The sequence below is a fragment of the Solanum tuberosum genome, unplaced genomic scaffold (assembly GCF_000226075.1).
Source record: "Solanum tuberosum cultivar DM 1-3 516 R44 unplaced genomic scaffold, SolTub_3.0 scf00022, whole genome shotgun sequence".
Classification (NCBI taxonomy): domain Eukaryota; kingdom Viridiplantae; phylum Streptophyta; class Magnoliopsida; order Solanales; family Solanaceae; genus Solanum; species Solanum tuberosum.
In genome coordinates this window covers 2,658,981-2,674,580 of record NW_006238948.1, presented here as the reverse complement: position 1 = coordinate 2,674,580, position 15,600 = coordinate 2,658,981, and the positions used below count along the sequence as shown (strand labels likewise).

Sequence of the window (15,600 nt, the reverse complement as noted above, 5' to 3'; positions counted from 1 at the left end):
TCAAAAGCTTGAGCTAAAATTCAACTTGCTACAACGAGCACCTTTTTGAGTGGGTAATATATCAAAAGAATCGAAATATTGAGGGAAACTTATATCTAAAATTTAGGACAATTTGGAGAAGATTTAGAGTGGTTTTTCAGAACAATGGAACGAAGAAGATGAAGAACACGTGCTGAACTTTTCAGATTTGCTGGAAATTGTCCAGTTATTAAAATTAGTAGTGGGTCTGCTAGGAATTAAATATAGGATAAAAAATTATCTTAGTATTCAAAGTTTATTGAAGAAAATTATTTGGGTATCCCTGTATTAAGCTTATCCAAGATTAAATTTGCTTTGATTTAAAAGATTTTTGATATATAATTCTTGATTGTGGAGAGTAATGAGTGAAATTGCTATAAACGATTTGTGGTGTATCATTAATGTAGTGATAGCAATGGTTTCAAAATAGTGAAGAAATTTGGTGCTACCATTGATGCTCAATCCAATTGCTATGAAGAAGAAAAAAATCAAGAAAAAAAGAAAGAAAAAAGATACATATATTTAAGAAAATAAAAATAAAAATTTAATATTGGTTTTTGGTCTTCTTTCTGTTTAAGAGAGTGAGATACACTCACTTTGCCAAGTAAACGTTTAGGGAGATAATAGTTTCAATTATAAACAATTCAGGGGGAGGGGTGATAGGACCCCTGTAAACTTGAAGTGTGTAGTTGATAATTGGAATATAGGTTAGAGGGCATTTGACCATTTTCTTTATAAACTAAGTTTCTTTCCAAGTTCATCATAAACAACAACATACCTAGTGAAATTCTACTAATGGGTTTTGGAGAGGGTCGAGTATACACAAACCTTATCATTTCCTCATGGAGGTAGAGAGAATTTTCTCGAAAGATCATCGGCTCAAGAGCATCAAACTCAAATAAAAGAAGAAGAGAACAGAAAAAAGCATACCAGTTGATACAAAATGAGGTGTAGAGTTTACAAGACAAACAATATCAACAACAAAATAATGTCATAATCGAAACAGAATACACAACATATGCTGATAGATAACAATAGCAAGGCAAGACAACACTCTACCCCTACTAACCTTCTATCTCAATATGTGACCGTTACTCATTCTTATCTAAGGTCATGTCCTTAGTTATATGAAGTTACGTCATGTCCTGTCTTTTTTTTATATTTTTTTTACGTCATGTCCTGTCTAATCAACTCGCCCTAATATTTTTTTGGTAGGAGCATTTTTGTATTCTTCCTAACTAAAAAGTAATACATAATTTATTGGTACTTTAGATGTTTATACATGAGGATTACTAAATAATTTTTTTGGTACCTCTCATTAGGAGGTGTATTGTCCTATTTCTTGTGAATTTACTTTTAATTGTGAAATGACTATTCTGCCCTACTCCTTACCGTGTTCATGCTTAGTTTGTGCTGCGAGAATGGTTGGTGTGATCCTCGATGCGATCAAGTGTGTTTTTGGTAATTTTGATCCTTTTGAGTTGAGTATTATTGTTATAGTTGACTTTGGTCAACATTTCGAATTTCGAGCATCGGATGGAGATTCCGTTAGTTCCATTGCGCTCGGAACGTCAAGTTTGAGCTAGTAAGGTGGTTGGTCAAGTTTCCGAGGCCTTGGGTTGAGTTTTAGGCGCTTGGGCTAGAAGTTGAGTTTTATGCCTAAAGAGTGGTCCGGGAGGGTAATTCCCTGATTTGACCTCTTTTCGGAAATCTGATGATTCCATTGAGTCAGTGAATTCTGCTATTGAGTTGAGCCTTCATATTGTTCCTAGAGGCTACTGTTTCATCTCTATTTATTTATAACTTACATCTTCTTTTATGGGGGTTTGCATGCCCAACAGTTGAACTCATGTAACTATGTTAGGTGCTTCATGGTCTTATTATGAGATTTGGGCTTGAAATATTTTATTTAAGTGACTGTTCTTTTCATAAATCAATATACAATTTTGGTTGGATAATTGTTTCATCTTAATGAGTATTGATGAATTTTGGAGTGCACATATTCTATCTTAGTGCTTAAATAATTTGGGTAAATGTATAAATATTTGATTCGCCCAACAAATAGTATTAGCGGAATGTCAATCACGTCTAAGGGTATTTTGGAATGTGACTGTCAAATAAGACGACTCTAACCATATCTTGATCATTATTGCTCTCACTATGTTGTGTATTATCACGTTGAGATGCTTGTGGAGAAGTTTCCTCCCCATTTGTGATTCAAGTCTATAATACCAAATTAATTTTGTTGTTTGGAAAAAGCGTTCGAAATATATTCGAATTTTGATCAAAATTGTTGTAACAATCTCAAACTTTGGGCATGACCTTTTACCCCATGCACTATTTAATAGTGTGTTTTAAAGGTATATGTGTGCCCACATATACCTTGGGTCAATTGATTGGTTAGCATCACAAAGACAAAGTTTGTGATTATCAGTTCAATAAGATCAATACAATAATACCACAATTATCCTTAGCTCCACAGTGGGCACCAAACTATTTAACCCAAAAAAGTACAACTAAATGTACAGAAAAAGGGTTAAAATGTTCTTAAATAATGTGAAATTGAACAAAAATTCCCTCAGTTTATAGTTTGGTCTAAAAATATGCTTGTTGTCAATAGTTTGGTAAAAAATGCAACTTAATGGGTTAAAAATATCCTTTTTGAAATAAATATATTATTTGTTTTCTTTTTAGTCACATTCTCATTTTAATAATAACTTTTTTATTAGAAAATATTTATCCTACTTCAATTTGAAAAAGATTAAGAAATAAAAATATTTTCTATGTTATTAGAATTTTTTTATCGTTATCTAAATGAAAATATGATGTGATTACTATGGTCTTATATATATGACCTATATTCAGTCAAAAATGTGCATGAAGTTAGTTTATTTTAATTAATAAAATGAGATCAAGAAAAAAAAATTACTTCTTACTTATTTATTAGTTAAAGTGATTCAAAAGAAAGAAACAAAATATGATTCTTTATAAGTAAAGTAATGTTTCTATTAAGAATAAAATTCGTTTAAAAAGAATATAAATAAATATATTATTAGTAAAAAGGCATTTTGACCCATTTAGTAACAATATGGGAATTATTGGATCAAATTATTATCGATAGGGGTATTTTTAGACCAAACTATTGATTGTAGAGGTATTTTTAGACCAAACTATTAATTGAGGACATTTTTGTTCAATTTCACATTGTTTAAGGGCATTTTGACCCTTTTCCGTTGAATTTATATGTGAGGTTTGAATGACATGTGGATTGAATTGATTGAGATGGAGAAATACATAAATATTAAAATTGTAAATAAGAAATGGATAAGACAAATTGACTGTATTAAATAATATTAAACAAATGTAGCATGTGTTGACCTGAACCCAATGATATCTTTGATGGAAATATCCCCAAACAAGCTTGAAGATTGCTCAAAACTGGTGAACAAGTAACAAAATTGCTAGACAAGAAATGAAGTATTTAGTAAAAGAATTTTTTGATTTAAAATGTGGTGATTCTACTCTTTTATAGGAGTAATTACTTTTTTTAAAAATAACTCTCATAACTCATGAGTCATTACAAATAATTTAATTAAATGACATTTAAGGATGAGAAGAGTAATGTCCGACATTGCTTTTGGGGACTGTTTCATAACGGCTAGTGTTGACTGTGTTGTTCATCTTGTATTCCTAAGATATTTAGAACAAAACTTTGAAGAACATGGTAAGAAACAACAAATTTTAAAGAGTATTTTCAAACTAGAAAATTAAAACTAGTAAAGAAAATAGAATCAGAAACAGATTAGAAACAATATAAAAATATTTTTTCTCAAAGAAAGAAAATCGAATCCACTGAATGCACAGTGTCCCCTTAAGGATATTATTCCCCTCAAGTACCCGAGGTTAATGAAATATATCCTCCCAAGATAGAATAATCTTACTCACCGGTGTATCGGTACCTAAAATCACAGTGTCAGCGAACCACTCAACGGCAGTAAAGTACACTTAGAATACTAGATTTAGTAGTAATAGAAGGAGTCCAGAAAAATTCGTTCTTTACTAAAATGAGAGGAAATCCCTCAATTTATAGAAAACAAAGGGTAGTGTGAAAAAGTTCTTATTGTGCCGTACCGGAAAGGTCACAAACCTTTGAAAAAGTCACAATCTTTCGAAAAGGTCACAATCTTTCATAAAAGTCACAACTTTTCATAAAAGTCACAACTTTTCATAAAAATCGCAACTTTTCATAAAAGTCGCAACTTTTCATAAAAGTCACAACTCTTCATAAAAGTCGCAACTCTTTATTTTCCATTCACACCTTTTAAAACCCAACATTCCCCCGCACGAATGGGGAATGATTCCAAGACAAAGAAATAGACAAGTATGTGTACTTTACAAGCAAGAATTAATTGCATCTGGATAAGTAGGTTTCCCCTTGGACTTTCCGTAGTGAACATATGTTGGATATATTTGATCAATCGGTAGATGTGATATCTTTGAACCGTCGAGCTTTGGTGTATACGTCACACAATTAACCCTTTACCGTTTATGGTTCTTACGCTTGTGTTCGTTTCAGCCATGAACACCTCCTGGTTTCATGAGTATATAGAGAATAGGCTTTTGACAATAATTCTCTTTGAAGCGGCTTACACTTCACACTCACATACATGATTTCTAACTGTGTCATCTCGTAGATACACTATTTGGTCAAATCTGCCAAACTTAGCAAATCATTAAAAACATTAAGCATTCTTTTTTGTAAGTGGATCCGACACATTGTCCTTTGACTTTACATAGTCAATTGTGATAATTCCACTAGAGAGTAGTTGTTTTCTAACAGTATTATGTCTCTATCTTATATGATGATACTTTCCGTTATACATCATGCTTCATGCCATACCTATTGCATCTTGACTATCAAATTGTATGCATACTGATGCCAAAGGTTTGGACCAAAAAAGAATATCTATCAAGAAATTCCGGAGTCTTTCAACTTATTCACCGGCCTTATCTAGCGCACCTAGCTCAGAGATCATTGTAGAGCTAGTGATACATGTCTTTTTTTTGGAAGATTTCCAAGAGACTGCTCCTCCACCAAGAGTAAATACATATCCACTCGTGGATTTTACTTCATTTGATCCCGGTGATCCAATTTGCATCACTATATCCTTTAAATACTGTTGGATAATGTTATAATGCAAGACATAGTTTTGAGTATGTTTTAAATACCCCAAAACTCTTTTCATTGCCATCCAATGAGTTTGATTGGGATTACTCGTGAACCGACTCACTTTACTAATAGCACATACTATATCTGATCGTGTACACTTCTTGATATACATCATACTTCCCAATACTCTAGCACAATTCAATTGTGAGTTACTTTCGCCTTCACTCATTTGAAATGCAAAGCTCACATTTATTGAAGTCTTGACAATATTGAAATCCAAATATTTGAACTAGTCAAGTACCTTTTCGATGCAATGAGGCTGTGACAATGCTATACATTATGGAGTTCTAAGAATTCTTATACCTAAGATCGCATCAACAACTCCAAGATCTTTCATATCAAACTTGCTTTCTAGCATACGTTTAGTAGCATTTATGTCATTAGTGTCTCTACTGATGATCAACATGTCATTAATATACAAACAAACAATGACCGTGTGATTTTAATGTAAACACATTTATCACTTCCATCATTCTTAAAATCTATTTTCCAACATGGTTGGTCAAATTTCTTATGTCATTGTTTGGGTGCTTGTTTTAGTCCATAAAGTGACTTAACAAGTTCGCACGCTTTCTTTTCTTTACCAGAAATCACAAAACCCTCGGGCTGTTCCATGTAAATTTCATTTAAGAAAGCTGTTTTCACATTCATTTGATGAATTTGGAAGTCATATACCACAACTAATAATATTAGCATCTGAATGGATATAATTCTAGTTACTGACGAGTATATATCGACAAGATCAAGAACTTATTTTTGTCTAAAGCCTTTGACAAAAAGTCTTGCTTTATATTTGTCAACAGTTCCATCGACTTTCATTTTCCTTCTGAAGAGTCACTTTGAACCCAAAGGTTTATTTTCTGGAAGAAGATCAATTAACTTCCAATATGGTTGCTCAAGATTGTATCAATCTCACTATTGACACCATCTTTCCAGAAGGTTAAGTCTACAGAAGACATAAGAAATGTTACAAAATCATATTAGAAAGAAGTAGATGTCCTTTGACATTTACTACGCCTCTGAATCTCTTCATTAAGTACATTATTTTTTTTTTCTTTCCAAGGTCTTTTAGACCCTGCACTAGACTACTCAAGTCTAATTTTACAGTCCACAATCATAGGTCCTATTTTAATCCTTTTAGGAATAGGAACTTGGACTTTGGTTAGACACCCCCACACTTTGAAATATTTCAAGTTGGATTTCCTTCCTTTCCATTTCTCATATGGAATAGATTGTGTCCTGAGCAAACAAAATTGCTTTCTTTCTGAAAAGACGAAACTTTTTGTTGATCCCTTTTGCAGTAAGGATAGTTTCTCCACAGAAGTCTTGTGGTAAACCTGAACTTATAAGTAATGCATCCATCATTTTCTTCAAAGTTCGGTTACCATGAGATGGTGTTGACTTCATATCACAAATGTCAGTGTAAATCAACTCTAAGGGATTAGAATTCCTTTCAACAGATTTATAACATACTTAGATTCCACACAAACTTGACATTTTTATTTTATTGCACTCAAAGTTAGACAAAACTTCTAAGTTGATCAGTTTTCCTTACAAGGTTTTGTAATTGACATGCCCCATTCATGTCACAAACAGTTTGACTCAATCAATTAGGAACAAATAAAAATATTGAGTTTGAAAAGCTCTCCGCGAGGTAGCTTTTTCTCACAAATATTTTGTTCCTATTTCTTACAATTTTGTGTGATACAAACATTGTTTAGAGTCATCACCTTGTCAAATGTCCTTTTTGGAAGGACCTTTCCATAACTTTCAATTTGATTGTTATAGAACTACCCATGAACAAAGTTTCATCGGGTCCAATAAAGGCAACATAGTCCAAATGATTCTTTTACAAAACATGACAAATGACTATTCACCAATATTCATGTCTATACAAATAGTTATATTTAATAGACATATACTTTTCATGAAAAGTCACAACATTTTAAGTGACACTTTTTCATAAAAAGAAACTCAATCATTTTGAACAAGTATACATATAATTTGGTAGTTTCATACTAGTCATACCATATACTAGTAAAAGAGAAACTCAACGATCACAATATCAAATATACTCCAAGAATTTTATGGGTCTAACATAATACAAAAGTATCATCAAATTTCACATCTTGTGCTCCAAATTTAAATTAGACACTAAGTCTAATTTTATCTTTGTCATAAGCATAGAACCCCCCACATTTTAAATATGATCTCAAAAATATTTTTCAAGTATTTGAAAATAGTTTTTCCACATATTTTTTTCCTCTGCTATCAAAGTGTCATTGGCAACATGAAACCTCTTTAGAAAATATCATTCTACAAAAGAATTATAGTGCTTCAATTCTCTTTGACAATCTTTACACAATGTCAAAGTTCATTCCATAGAGGCACAAAATCACAAATTCTAAGTCACTGGTATTTTTCCTCTATCACAAATAGACATACCACTTAGTATTTAGAATACTAACAATAAAGACAAAAAAATTTTTGTACAATTTATTTCTATATAACAGTGAAGTTTATAGAAAGTCAAAAGTACAACATTGACTTATTATGTGAAGTTTTCATATTCTTCAAATCAATAGCATAATCTAATTTTTCCAGAGTAGAAAACTACTAAAGTTTTTAGTCTACAAAAATTAGACACAATCAAATTTCACATGGAGTACAAAACTATAAACGTTTTTTTTTAGTCTCCAAACAAAATTAAACATATTCTTAGATTATCACATAGATATACTTTTTTTTTCAAATAGCCTTCCAACTAACATTTTGACATTCTATTTTATCAAACAAAAATGTGCATCTCTCATTCTGCAAACTAAAGAATTTTAAAAGCAACACTTTTTTGCCAAGGAAAATTCATTCAAAAATCATATGGTTTGCAGATCTTTTTCCAAAGACATACATGATAAATATCAAAACTGTTAACTTTTAGAAACTATTTTCCTCCTTAGATAAATAATAATAAGGTTACCTGGTATAATCTTTAACCGAAATACCACCAATTCTTCTAGTACATTCTCACTTCGACCTTGCTAAACAAAGCACCAAATTCTGGAGAAGTAATGCATTAATCTTCTACTTCCATGATCTGTTTCTCTCAATCAGTAGAATATAAGAAATACCAACATTATACTAATTTCCTTAAGATTGTTGTTCATCTTGTATTCCTAAGATACTTAGAACAATACTTTGAAGAACTTGATAAGAAACAACAAAGTTTAAAGAATATTTTCAAACTAGAAAATTAAAACTAGTAAATAAAATAGAATCAGAAACAGATTAGAAACAATATAAAAATATTTTTCTCAAAGAAAGAAAATCGAGCCACTGAATGCACAGTGTCCCCTTAAGGAAATTATTCCCCTCAAGTACCCGAGGTTAATGGAATATATCCTCCCAGGATAGAACGATCTTACTCACCGGTGTATCGATACCTAAAACCATGGTGTCTGCGAACCACTCAACGACAGTAAAGTAAACTTAGAATACTAGATTTAGTAGTAGTAGAAGAAGTCCAGAAAAATTCGTTCTTTACTAAAATGAGAGGAAATCCCTTAATTTATAGAAAACAAAGGGTAGTGTGAAAAGGATTTTATTGTGCCTTACCGGAAAAGTCACAATTCTTTGGAAAAGTCACAATCTTTCGAAAAGGTCACAATCTTTCATAAAAGTCGCAACTTTTCATAAAAGTCACAACTTTTCATAAAAGTCGCAACTTTTCATAAAAGTCGCAACTTTTCATAAAAGTCGCAACTTTTCATAAAAGTCGCAACTTTTCATAAAAGTCGCAACTTTTCATAAAAGTCGCAACTTTTCATAAAAGTCGCAACTTTTCATAAAAGTCGCAACTTTTCATAAAAGTCGCAACTTTTCATAAAAGTCGCAACTTTTCATAAAAGTCGCAACTTTTCATAAAAGTCGCAACTTTTCATAAAAGTCGCAACTTTTCATAAAAGTCGCAACTTTTCATAAAAGTCGCAACTTTTCATAAAAGTCGCAACTTTTCATAAAAGTCGCAAACGCTTCATTTTCCATTCACACCTTTTAAAACCCAACATACTATTGACTTTTCCTATGGGCATTCCAACCCTTGGCCGGGTACTATTCGTATGGATTGAATCATCAATCATACCATTAGTTTTTGGAGTAACGTCGTTACCATTGTTATCTTCCTTGTGTCATTATTCCATACGGTCACATGTCTTGGTTATTTTTTACCTATACAAAGTGCAGTAATGAGCTTCTTGTTTAGAAGACCCACGCGGTTCTTACTTCAACATGGATAATCATTCGGCTATCCACATTTCTTATTGAACAAAATGAACTACAGAAAGTTGAGATCAAACCCAAAGAGTTTATTGATATAACGAATTCAACTATGTACATATTTTAGTAACATTGTTGATACAGGCATTTTCGTTGCTTATTTCCTGAAAAGAATGTTGATAAACCAGCTGATTACACCATTGTACTTCAACTCAGTCTCCAAGCCTGCAGAACGTATTTTAGTTCAAAGGATATCACTATAAGATACTAATTGAAGTGAAAGAAAAGTAGTCGTCTACCTGAATTCTGCCATCAGATGTTCCGATGACTAAAGTCTCTTCATTAGTATCAAGAGCCATGCAAACAACTTTGCTATTTATACCAGTTTGTAGTGTCTCCACTCTATTATGTTTCTTTTTACACCAGGCTTCCACAATTCCTCCTTTCCCCCCTAAATAAATCAGCTCTGAACTGACAGCCATTGTGCGAACGTCTAATGTGGATTGCAATGATCCAACCATGCTGTAGTTTGATGTATTCCATATCTTTTTTTGCGAAACAGGAATAGAAATACAAAATATGTTAATGAGTATATTTCAGATGTTCAATATTTAAGACTATTTATGGTGGTCATACTTGTGAAGAAGCATGAAGTGTCTAATGCAGAGATTAAAACTAATATTGATGAATAACAATCTATCGCATGCTTGACAATACCTTCACAACTGCTCCATCTAAGGAAGTAGCTGCGGAAAATAGTTGTCCATCATGAACTTGTATGGCGTATATGGGACTTGATTTCCCTAATAATTTTCTTGAGCCGCTTTGAATAGAGTTAATTGTTCCAGTTGGCAAATCAATATCCTGAATGCTGTTATCAACACATCCACAATACAGTTTTCCTTTAACAAGAGTCAGGCATTTTGCATACTTCTGTTGATTTAAAAGTTTGGTTGCTCCATTCCATGAATGCACCTGATTTTTGGGATACAAGACATAGTTAAACGAACAACCTCCAATAATTCTCACACAAACTCATTATCAACATTCAGCAAGATTTCTACTACAAAACAAGTCCCAAACAATCAATGTTTATTGATTGTTTGTTAATCAATCAATGTTTATTATTTTCACAAAATGTGAAGTGAACATTCTAAATTTGTACTTAAAGACTCTCGAGAACTGACCTTAATGCCAGCTCCCTGAGGAATGAAGCATGACAAGCTGTTTGAGACCATTAGGTTATTGACATGATCCTTCATTTCATGAATTTCTTCACATTCTATTCCTTCATCCTGGATGGACCACACCTACAAGTGACAGGACAGACAGGTTTAGAAAGATAAACCGTATGTGTTATGCGCTTAAGAGATGTATCTCTTACCCTCACAGTTCTATCAAGTGAACCACTGTACAACTTTTCTCCTGATTGTAGAACTACCAGGCTTGTCGCAGCTTTGAGATGATCTCGGATTTCTTGGATGAGGTGTAAGCTTTTAGCTTTTACTGTCCATACCTTCAAGAATAAAGAAATTTCCCATCAAACTCAACCTTGCAAGCTTTTGTTCTACAATTGAACTGGTGACACTGAACTTGACCAAGGTCCTTTTACTAAACATTGCTCTATAACAATTTTGATAAACAAGTATTCATGATACGCAGGGGCAGACTAAGACCACTCTTAACATTTATTACATCTCATATCTTCTTTTTCTTTAGCATATCTTAAAGGTAATGTTTCACAACTTATTTACAAGTGATAAAAGACGGACATTTCTGAAAATAGCATATATCAACCTTTATAGTTCCATCTGTATGACTGGAAAAAACTTTATTTCTGAAGCACACAATTGAAGAGACTTCACCGTTAACACTGCAATCCTCCAGTGCAATTTCTTTATGATTCCACATATCCTGATAACAATAAAATTTGGATGATTAGGGTGGTTAATATTGTTGATAACTAAATGTGGGGATATGCCAGAAACTTACAGCACTAGATTCTCGCTCTTCTGAAAAAAGGTTAAAAACTTCAACAGCCATGGTGGATGATTTCTTTAGTTCTCTCAAACCTTTAAGTATATCCTTCACATGGATTGTTAGATCATGCAGTCCTTCTGAAATTCATCATATGACAAATAAGAATAATCTTCAATGACCAACATTATGTCTTCGATATAAAACCATGACCAACTAAGCCACAGTAGCATGTCAAAAATACATCATGTATAGACAAATGATTTCCATATCAATTTGACTGATTACTACTCATATACACCCAAAAGCCTACATGATAAATGTTGTGATATTGAATGTTCCACATACCAGGCTCACTGATAAAGCTCCTCAGTGCAAGCAAGCAAAGTGCTTTATTCTCTGTATCCCTTGAAGATTTGAATATTGATACAAACTGCTTGAGCAAGCATACTCTTGCTGCTCCTCTAATTCCAGTGTCTGGAAGGATGGTCAGCATGTATACCAGCCAAGTAGCAGACAGAAAACATGCAGAAAATAAATCTGCTGATTTACTCTTCAGGCCATCTGCTAAAGCTTCAAATAGTAATCCGAATTCATAGCTGACCAGAGAAAATGCCATTTTCCTCTCCCAGTCCTCAGCAGCTAACTCTTCTTCCTATAAATGTTTTTTTACAGAATATAAGGGGATTGAAATTAAGTATTTCACATCTGGTAACATGATTTAGGAATGCTACTGTATCATTTATAGGAATGAAGCTGACCATTGCTTCTTGACTACTAGACAGATATCCAGTATCATTTTGCGCTGCATTGCTATGATCTGTCCGGTCAAGTCTTGCACGTTTAAGTAGAAACTCCCTAATAAGAGGTTTACCAGAATAGGAAAACCTTCCTTGGAGCGCTAAAAGTGTCTCAGCAGCAGCTATTTGAGAGTCAGGATAATCTGAATTTTTGAGACACATAATTAGGACATCTACAGCTTCCTCTCTATAGATGCTCATTTTCCTTGGTTCTGCCTGCAGTTCAAGACAGCCCATGTTATTTCACATGAGATTGGATTGTTCATGTCCAGTTAGAGAAAAAAAAGAGAACTAGGTTGAGGATGAAATAGATATAAACTAAGACTCGTACAAGCAGATCAAGTTGTAGAAGTAGGCCAGCCACAACAGGACACTGATCAGGGAGAGCTGTCTGTAGGTATATGAGGAGGCTGTGCATTGAGCTATAAGTACCTTCATTCTTAATAATGTGCAACACTTGCTCATTAAATGTCCTTCTGGAGAAATAATACAGTGAGTGAAGACATTTGAACAAGATGGAATTTCATATAGTTAAGAGTAATATACCTGTTTAACTTGACCAGTTCAGATAGGAACTGGATAATCTCAAACCTATCTGCATCGTTCGACTCAATGAAGCTCTCTAACAGGTGTGTTAATTCAGCTTTATCAGCTATCATATTCCTGCATCTTCCATCCTGTTGCATGCATCTCAATAAAATAACCACAGCTGATAGTCGTTCTTCGACTAATTCAGCTTCCAAGCTGCATAAAATAGACTCTACTACTTTTGCCGAAGTCAACCCCTTGACAATTTTGGAAGCTCTTTCATCCTCTATGTTTTTAAGAGCATGTCCAAGAAGAAGCACTGAAGCTGATTTGGGCTTCATAAACATGCTAACCAAGTCTTCCTCACGACTGATGAGAACTTTTAGAAGAGAGTCCAGCAATTCCATTTCTGCAAGATTTCCAATAAATGGCATCAATAGATAGATCAGAACAACAGCTTCCAGTAATCCCTTCTGAAAAAGAGCAACAATGCATTCTACATCAGTGTCAACTCTGGTCAGTGTTTGGATGACACCATTATCTCTTGATCCCAGCTCGGAGAGGAGAAATATCGTTGCCATCAAAACATCGGGATCAACAGAATTGGAAAGGATCTCTACAAAACCATTGATAACTGGAGGTTTTGAGAGCATCTCCTGAATATCAACCATCTGACCTTCTCTCCAGAACTGCTCAATTTGTAGCACTGCCATTTCAGACTCTCTTAGAATCTCTGATGTACAGAGGTTGGTTATTGTACGACGAAGCTCACTGATGGTTCCATCTAAAGAACCTAGGCCTCCTAAACTAGTACGTGGACCTGGTCTCTTTACTGGTTGATATTCAGGCTCACACCTATGAAGAGGAGCTGAATTTTGGTCCTTTTCCTGCCAGCTTGCAATGAGGCGCTTGAGCACATAATTTGTTTTCGGTAGTTGAGTACTATGTAACTTCTGCCGTGTTATTGGACAAGTGGCATTTCCCATCTCCAGCCATTCTTGAATAGCCTTTCTTTCATATGTCTGACCAGTTTCAAGAGTCACTGGATCTTCAAGTACATGTGTAGTTATGGGACATACAAAATCCTTTGGTGGTGTATTCTTTCCACTGGATTCCATTAAAGAATCTGGATGGCTGATATAGCAATAAAATCATAAATATTATATAAAAAAAAATGTATAATTCTAGCAAGTGCTTTATTTATACCAACCAGCTTGATTCTCTGACAATAGGCTGCTTCTCGTTTAGATATTGCGTCTGCCTTGTGATGAGCAATGACATTATTTTGTTCATATCCTAAAAGACACAAGGATCACTTTAATAACTAGAACAATCTGTATAGGTGTATCAGTATTCAGGCTATTCTGATTCATTGTTATTATCAATCGGTTACCTCATTTTCGCCCTTGGATTCAGTGGAACAAGGATCATTGGAATCATCACTTGAACAAGACTGATGTTCCAAATCAAAATTGGATGGCTTTGATTTTATTGATGATCTTTGACTTGTAAGAACTTTCAGGGAAACTCTCTGAGGATAAAAAGACGGAAACTTGGAAAACTCTTTGCTACTACTATTCAATTTCATGACTGACTTGTCTCCTTCAACAGAATCAGTCCATATTGGCTGCACCGATATATGCAACAATAATCAGTCATAGAAAACTAAAGTAAAAATCAAAGCAGCAAACCATTGTGTGATAAGATGAATAAAATACTGTAAACAACAAAGTAAAGTTAAGGTAGAATTGTAAATAATAGTAAAGCATTACATTATACCGTCGATTTTTCAATCCATATTCTTGATTGATCATCTCCTCATCTTTGCTAAACTCAAAACAGTCACTCCTTTGTACAATTACAGATGGTGGATCAATAATCTTGTCTTGATATTTGGCTCGCAAAACCTCCTTGAAATATCGAGAAAAAACTCTACAATTCTCATCAAGAATTTCCTCGTACTCATTCTCCAAATCCTTCAACTGAGAGGCTTGCTCTCTGCTTATAGTTGACAAAGACTTGGTAGGTGCTGAAACCGCGTTGAATAATGGCATAATTGTTGACCTTTGGTGATTGTACCAGTGAAGAATAGGAATGAAATGAATGAGAAACAATTGTTCAAAAACAAGAGGTGCAATTTCCACTCTTGCAATGAAAGGATCAGTGTAAAACACATGAAGAAGACTAAGAGCAGCATCTACGGGTTTATGCAGAAGAGTATAAACGAGAGATAACAAAAAGGAAGAAAATGTGTTTTCAGAGTCTAATGAAACAAGGATCTTTTCAGCAGCTAGTTTGAGAGAGGAGTAATTGGAAGTGGAAGCTGCATTTTCTATAGTTTCAATTGCAACAGATTGATCAGCGGATTGATGAAAGAGTGAGAATAGCCAGTGACGGAGCTCAGAATGAGCAAGAATTTCCGATAAGAACACGCTGGTGTGGCGGAGAATGCTCTCTGAAGCCATGTGAAACGAAAATGGTTTTACAAAAGTTTTTGGAGCTATAGAACTAAAGTCTTTTTGACTTTGGTGAAGTGGAGCTAAAAGTACACACAGGGACGGCTATTTTAGCTTACTTTGCCAAATGACAAATGTTACAATAACTATACATTCTTATTCTAAGTCAAGTGACAAAAACATGTTTTGCCGTATAGCCGGCTCTTTTTTTTGACCCATACCACCATATTTTCTTGACAGGGAATATCCAAACTCGGCGTGAATTATTAATTTCATCTCCAAACTATTGACAGTATTAAAATATTTTTTACTTGACTAA

The 15,600-nt window shown here is 33.8% G+C and overlaps 1 protein-coding gene across 3 annotated transcripts; it reads right to left on the bottom strand.

The window, feature by feature from the left end:
• Positions 1-9,540: 9,540 nt before the first annotated feature.
• Positions 9,541-15,390, bottom strand: LOC102605913 (putative E3 ubiquitin-protein ligase LIN). 3 transcript variants are annotated; one of them, XM_006341212.2, is made up of 14 exons: positions 14,598-15,390; positions 14,219-14,452; positions 14,036-14,121; positions 12,844-13,959; positions 12,629-12,773; positions 12,259-12,513; positions 11,846-12,152; positions 11,513-11,637; positions 11,318-11,434; positions 10,905-11,036; positions 10,708-10,830; positions 10,238-10,495; positions 9,820-10,065; positions 9,541-9,745 (listed from the first exon to the last, which is right to left on the bottom strand). In XM_006341212.2, the coding sequence occupies exons 1-14, from the start codon at positions 15,288-15,290 to the stop codon at positions 9,728-9,730; spliced, it is 3,855 nt and encodes a 1,284-aa protein (XP_006341274.1). In that variant the 5' UTR covers positions 15,291-15,390; the 3' UTR covers positions 9,541-9,727. The 3 variants fall into 3 exon arrangements, with proteins under 3 accessions (XP_006341274.1, XP_015161551.1, XP_015161552.1); XM_015306065.1 differs by having other exon boundaries at positions 12,629-12,770; XM_015306066.1 differs by having other exon boundaries at positions 14,605-14,674.
• Positions 15,391-15,600: the final 210 nt, after the last annotated feature.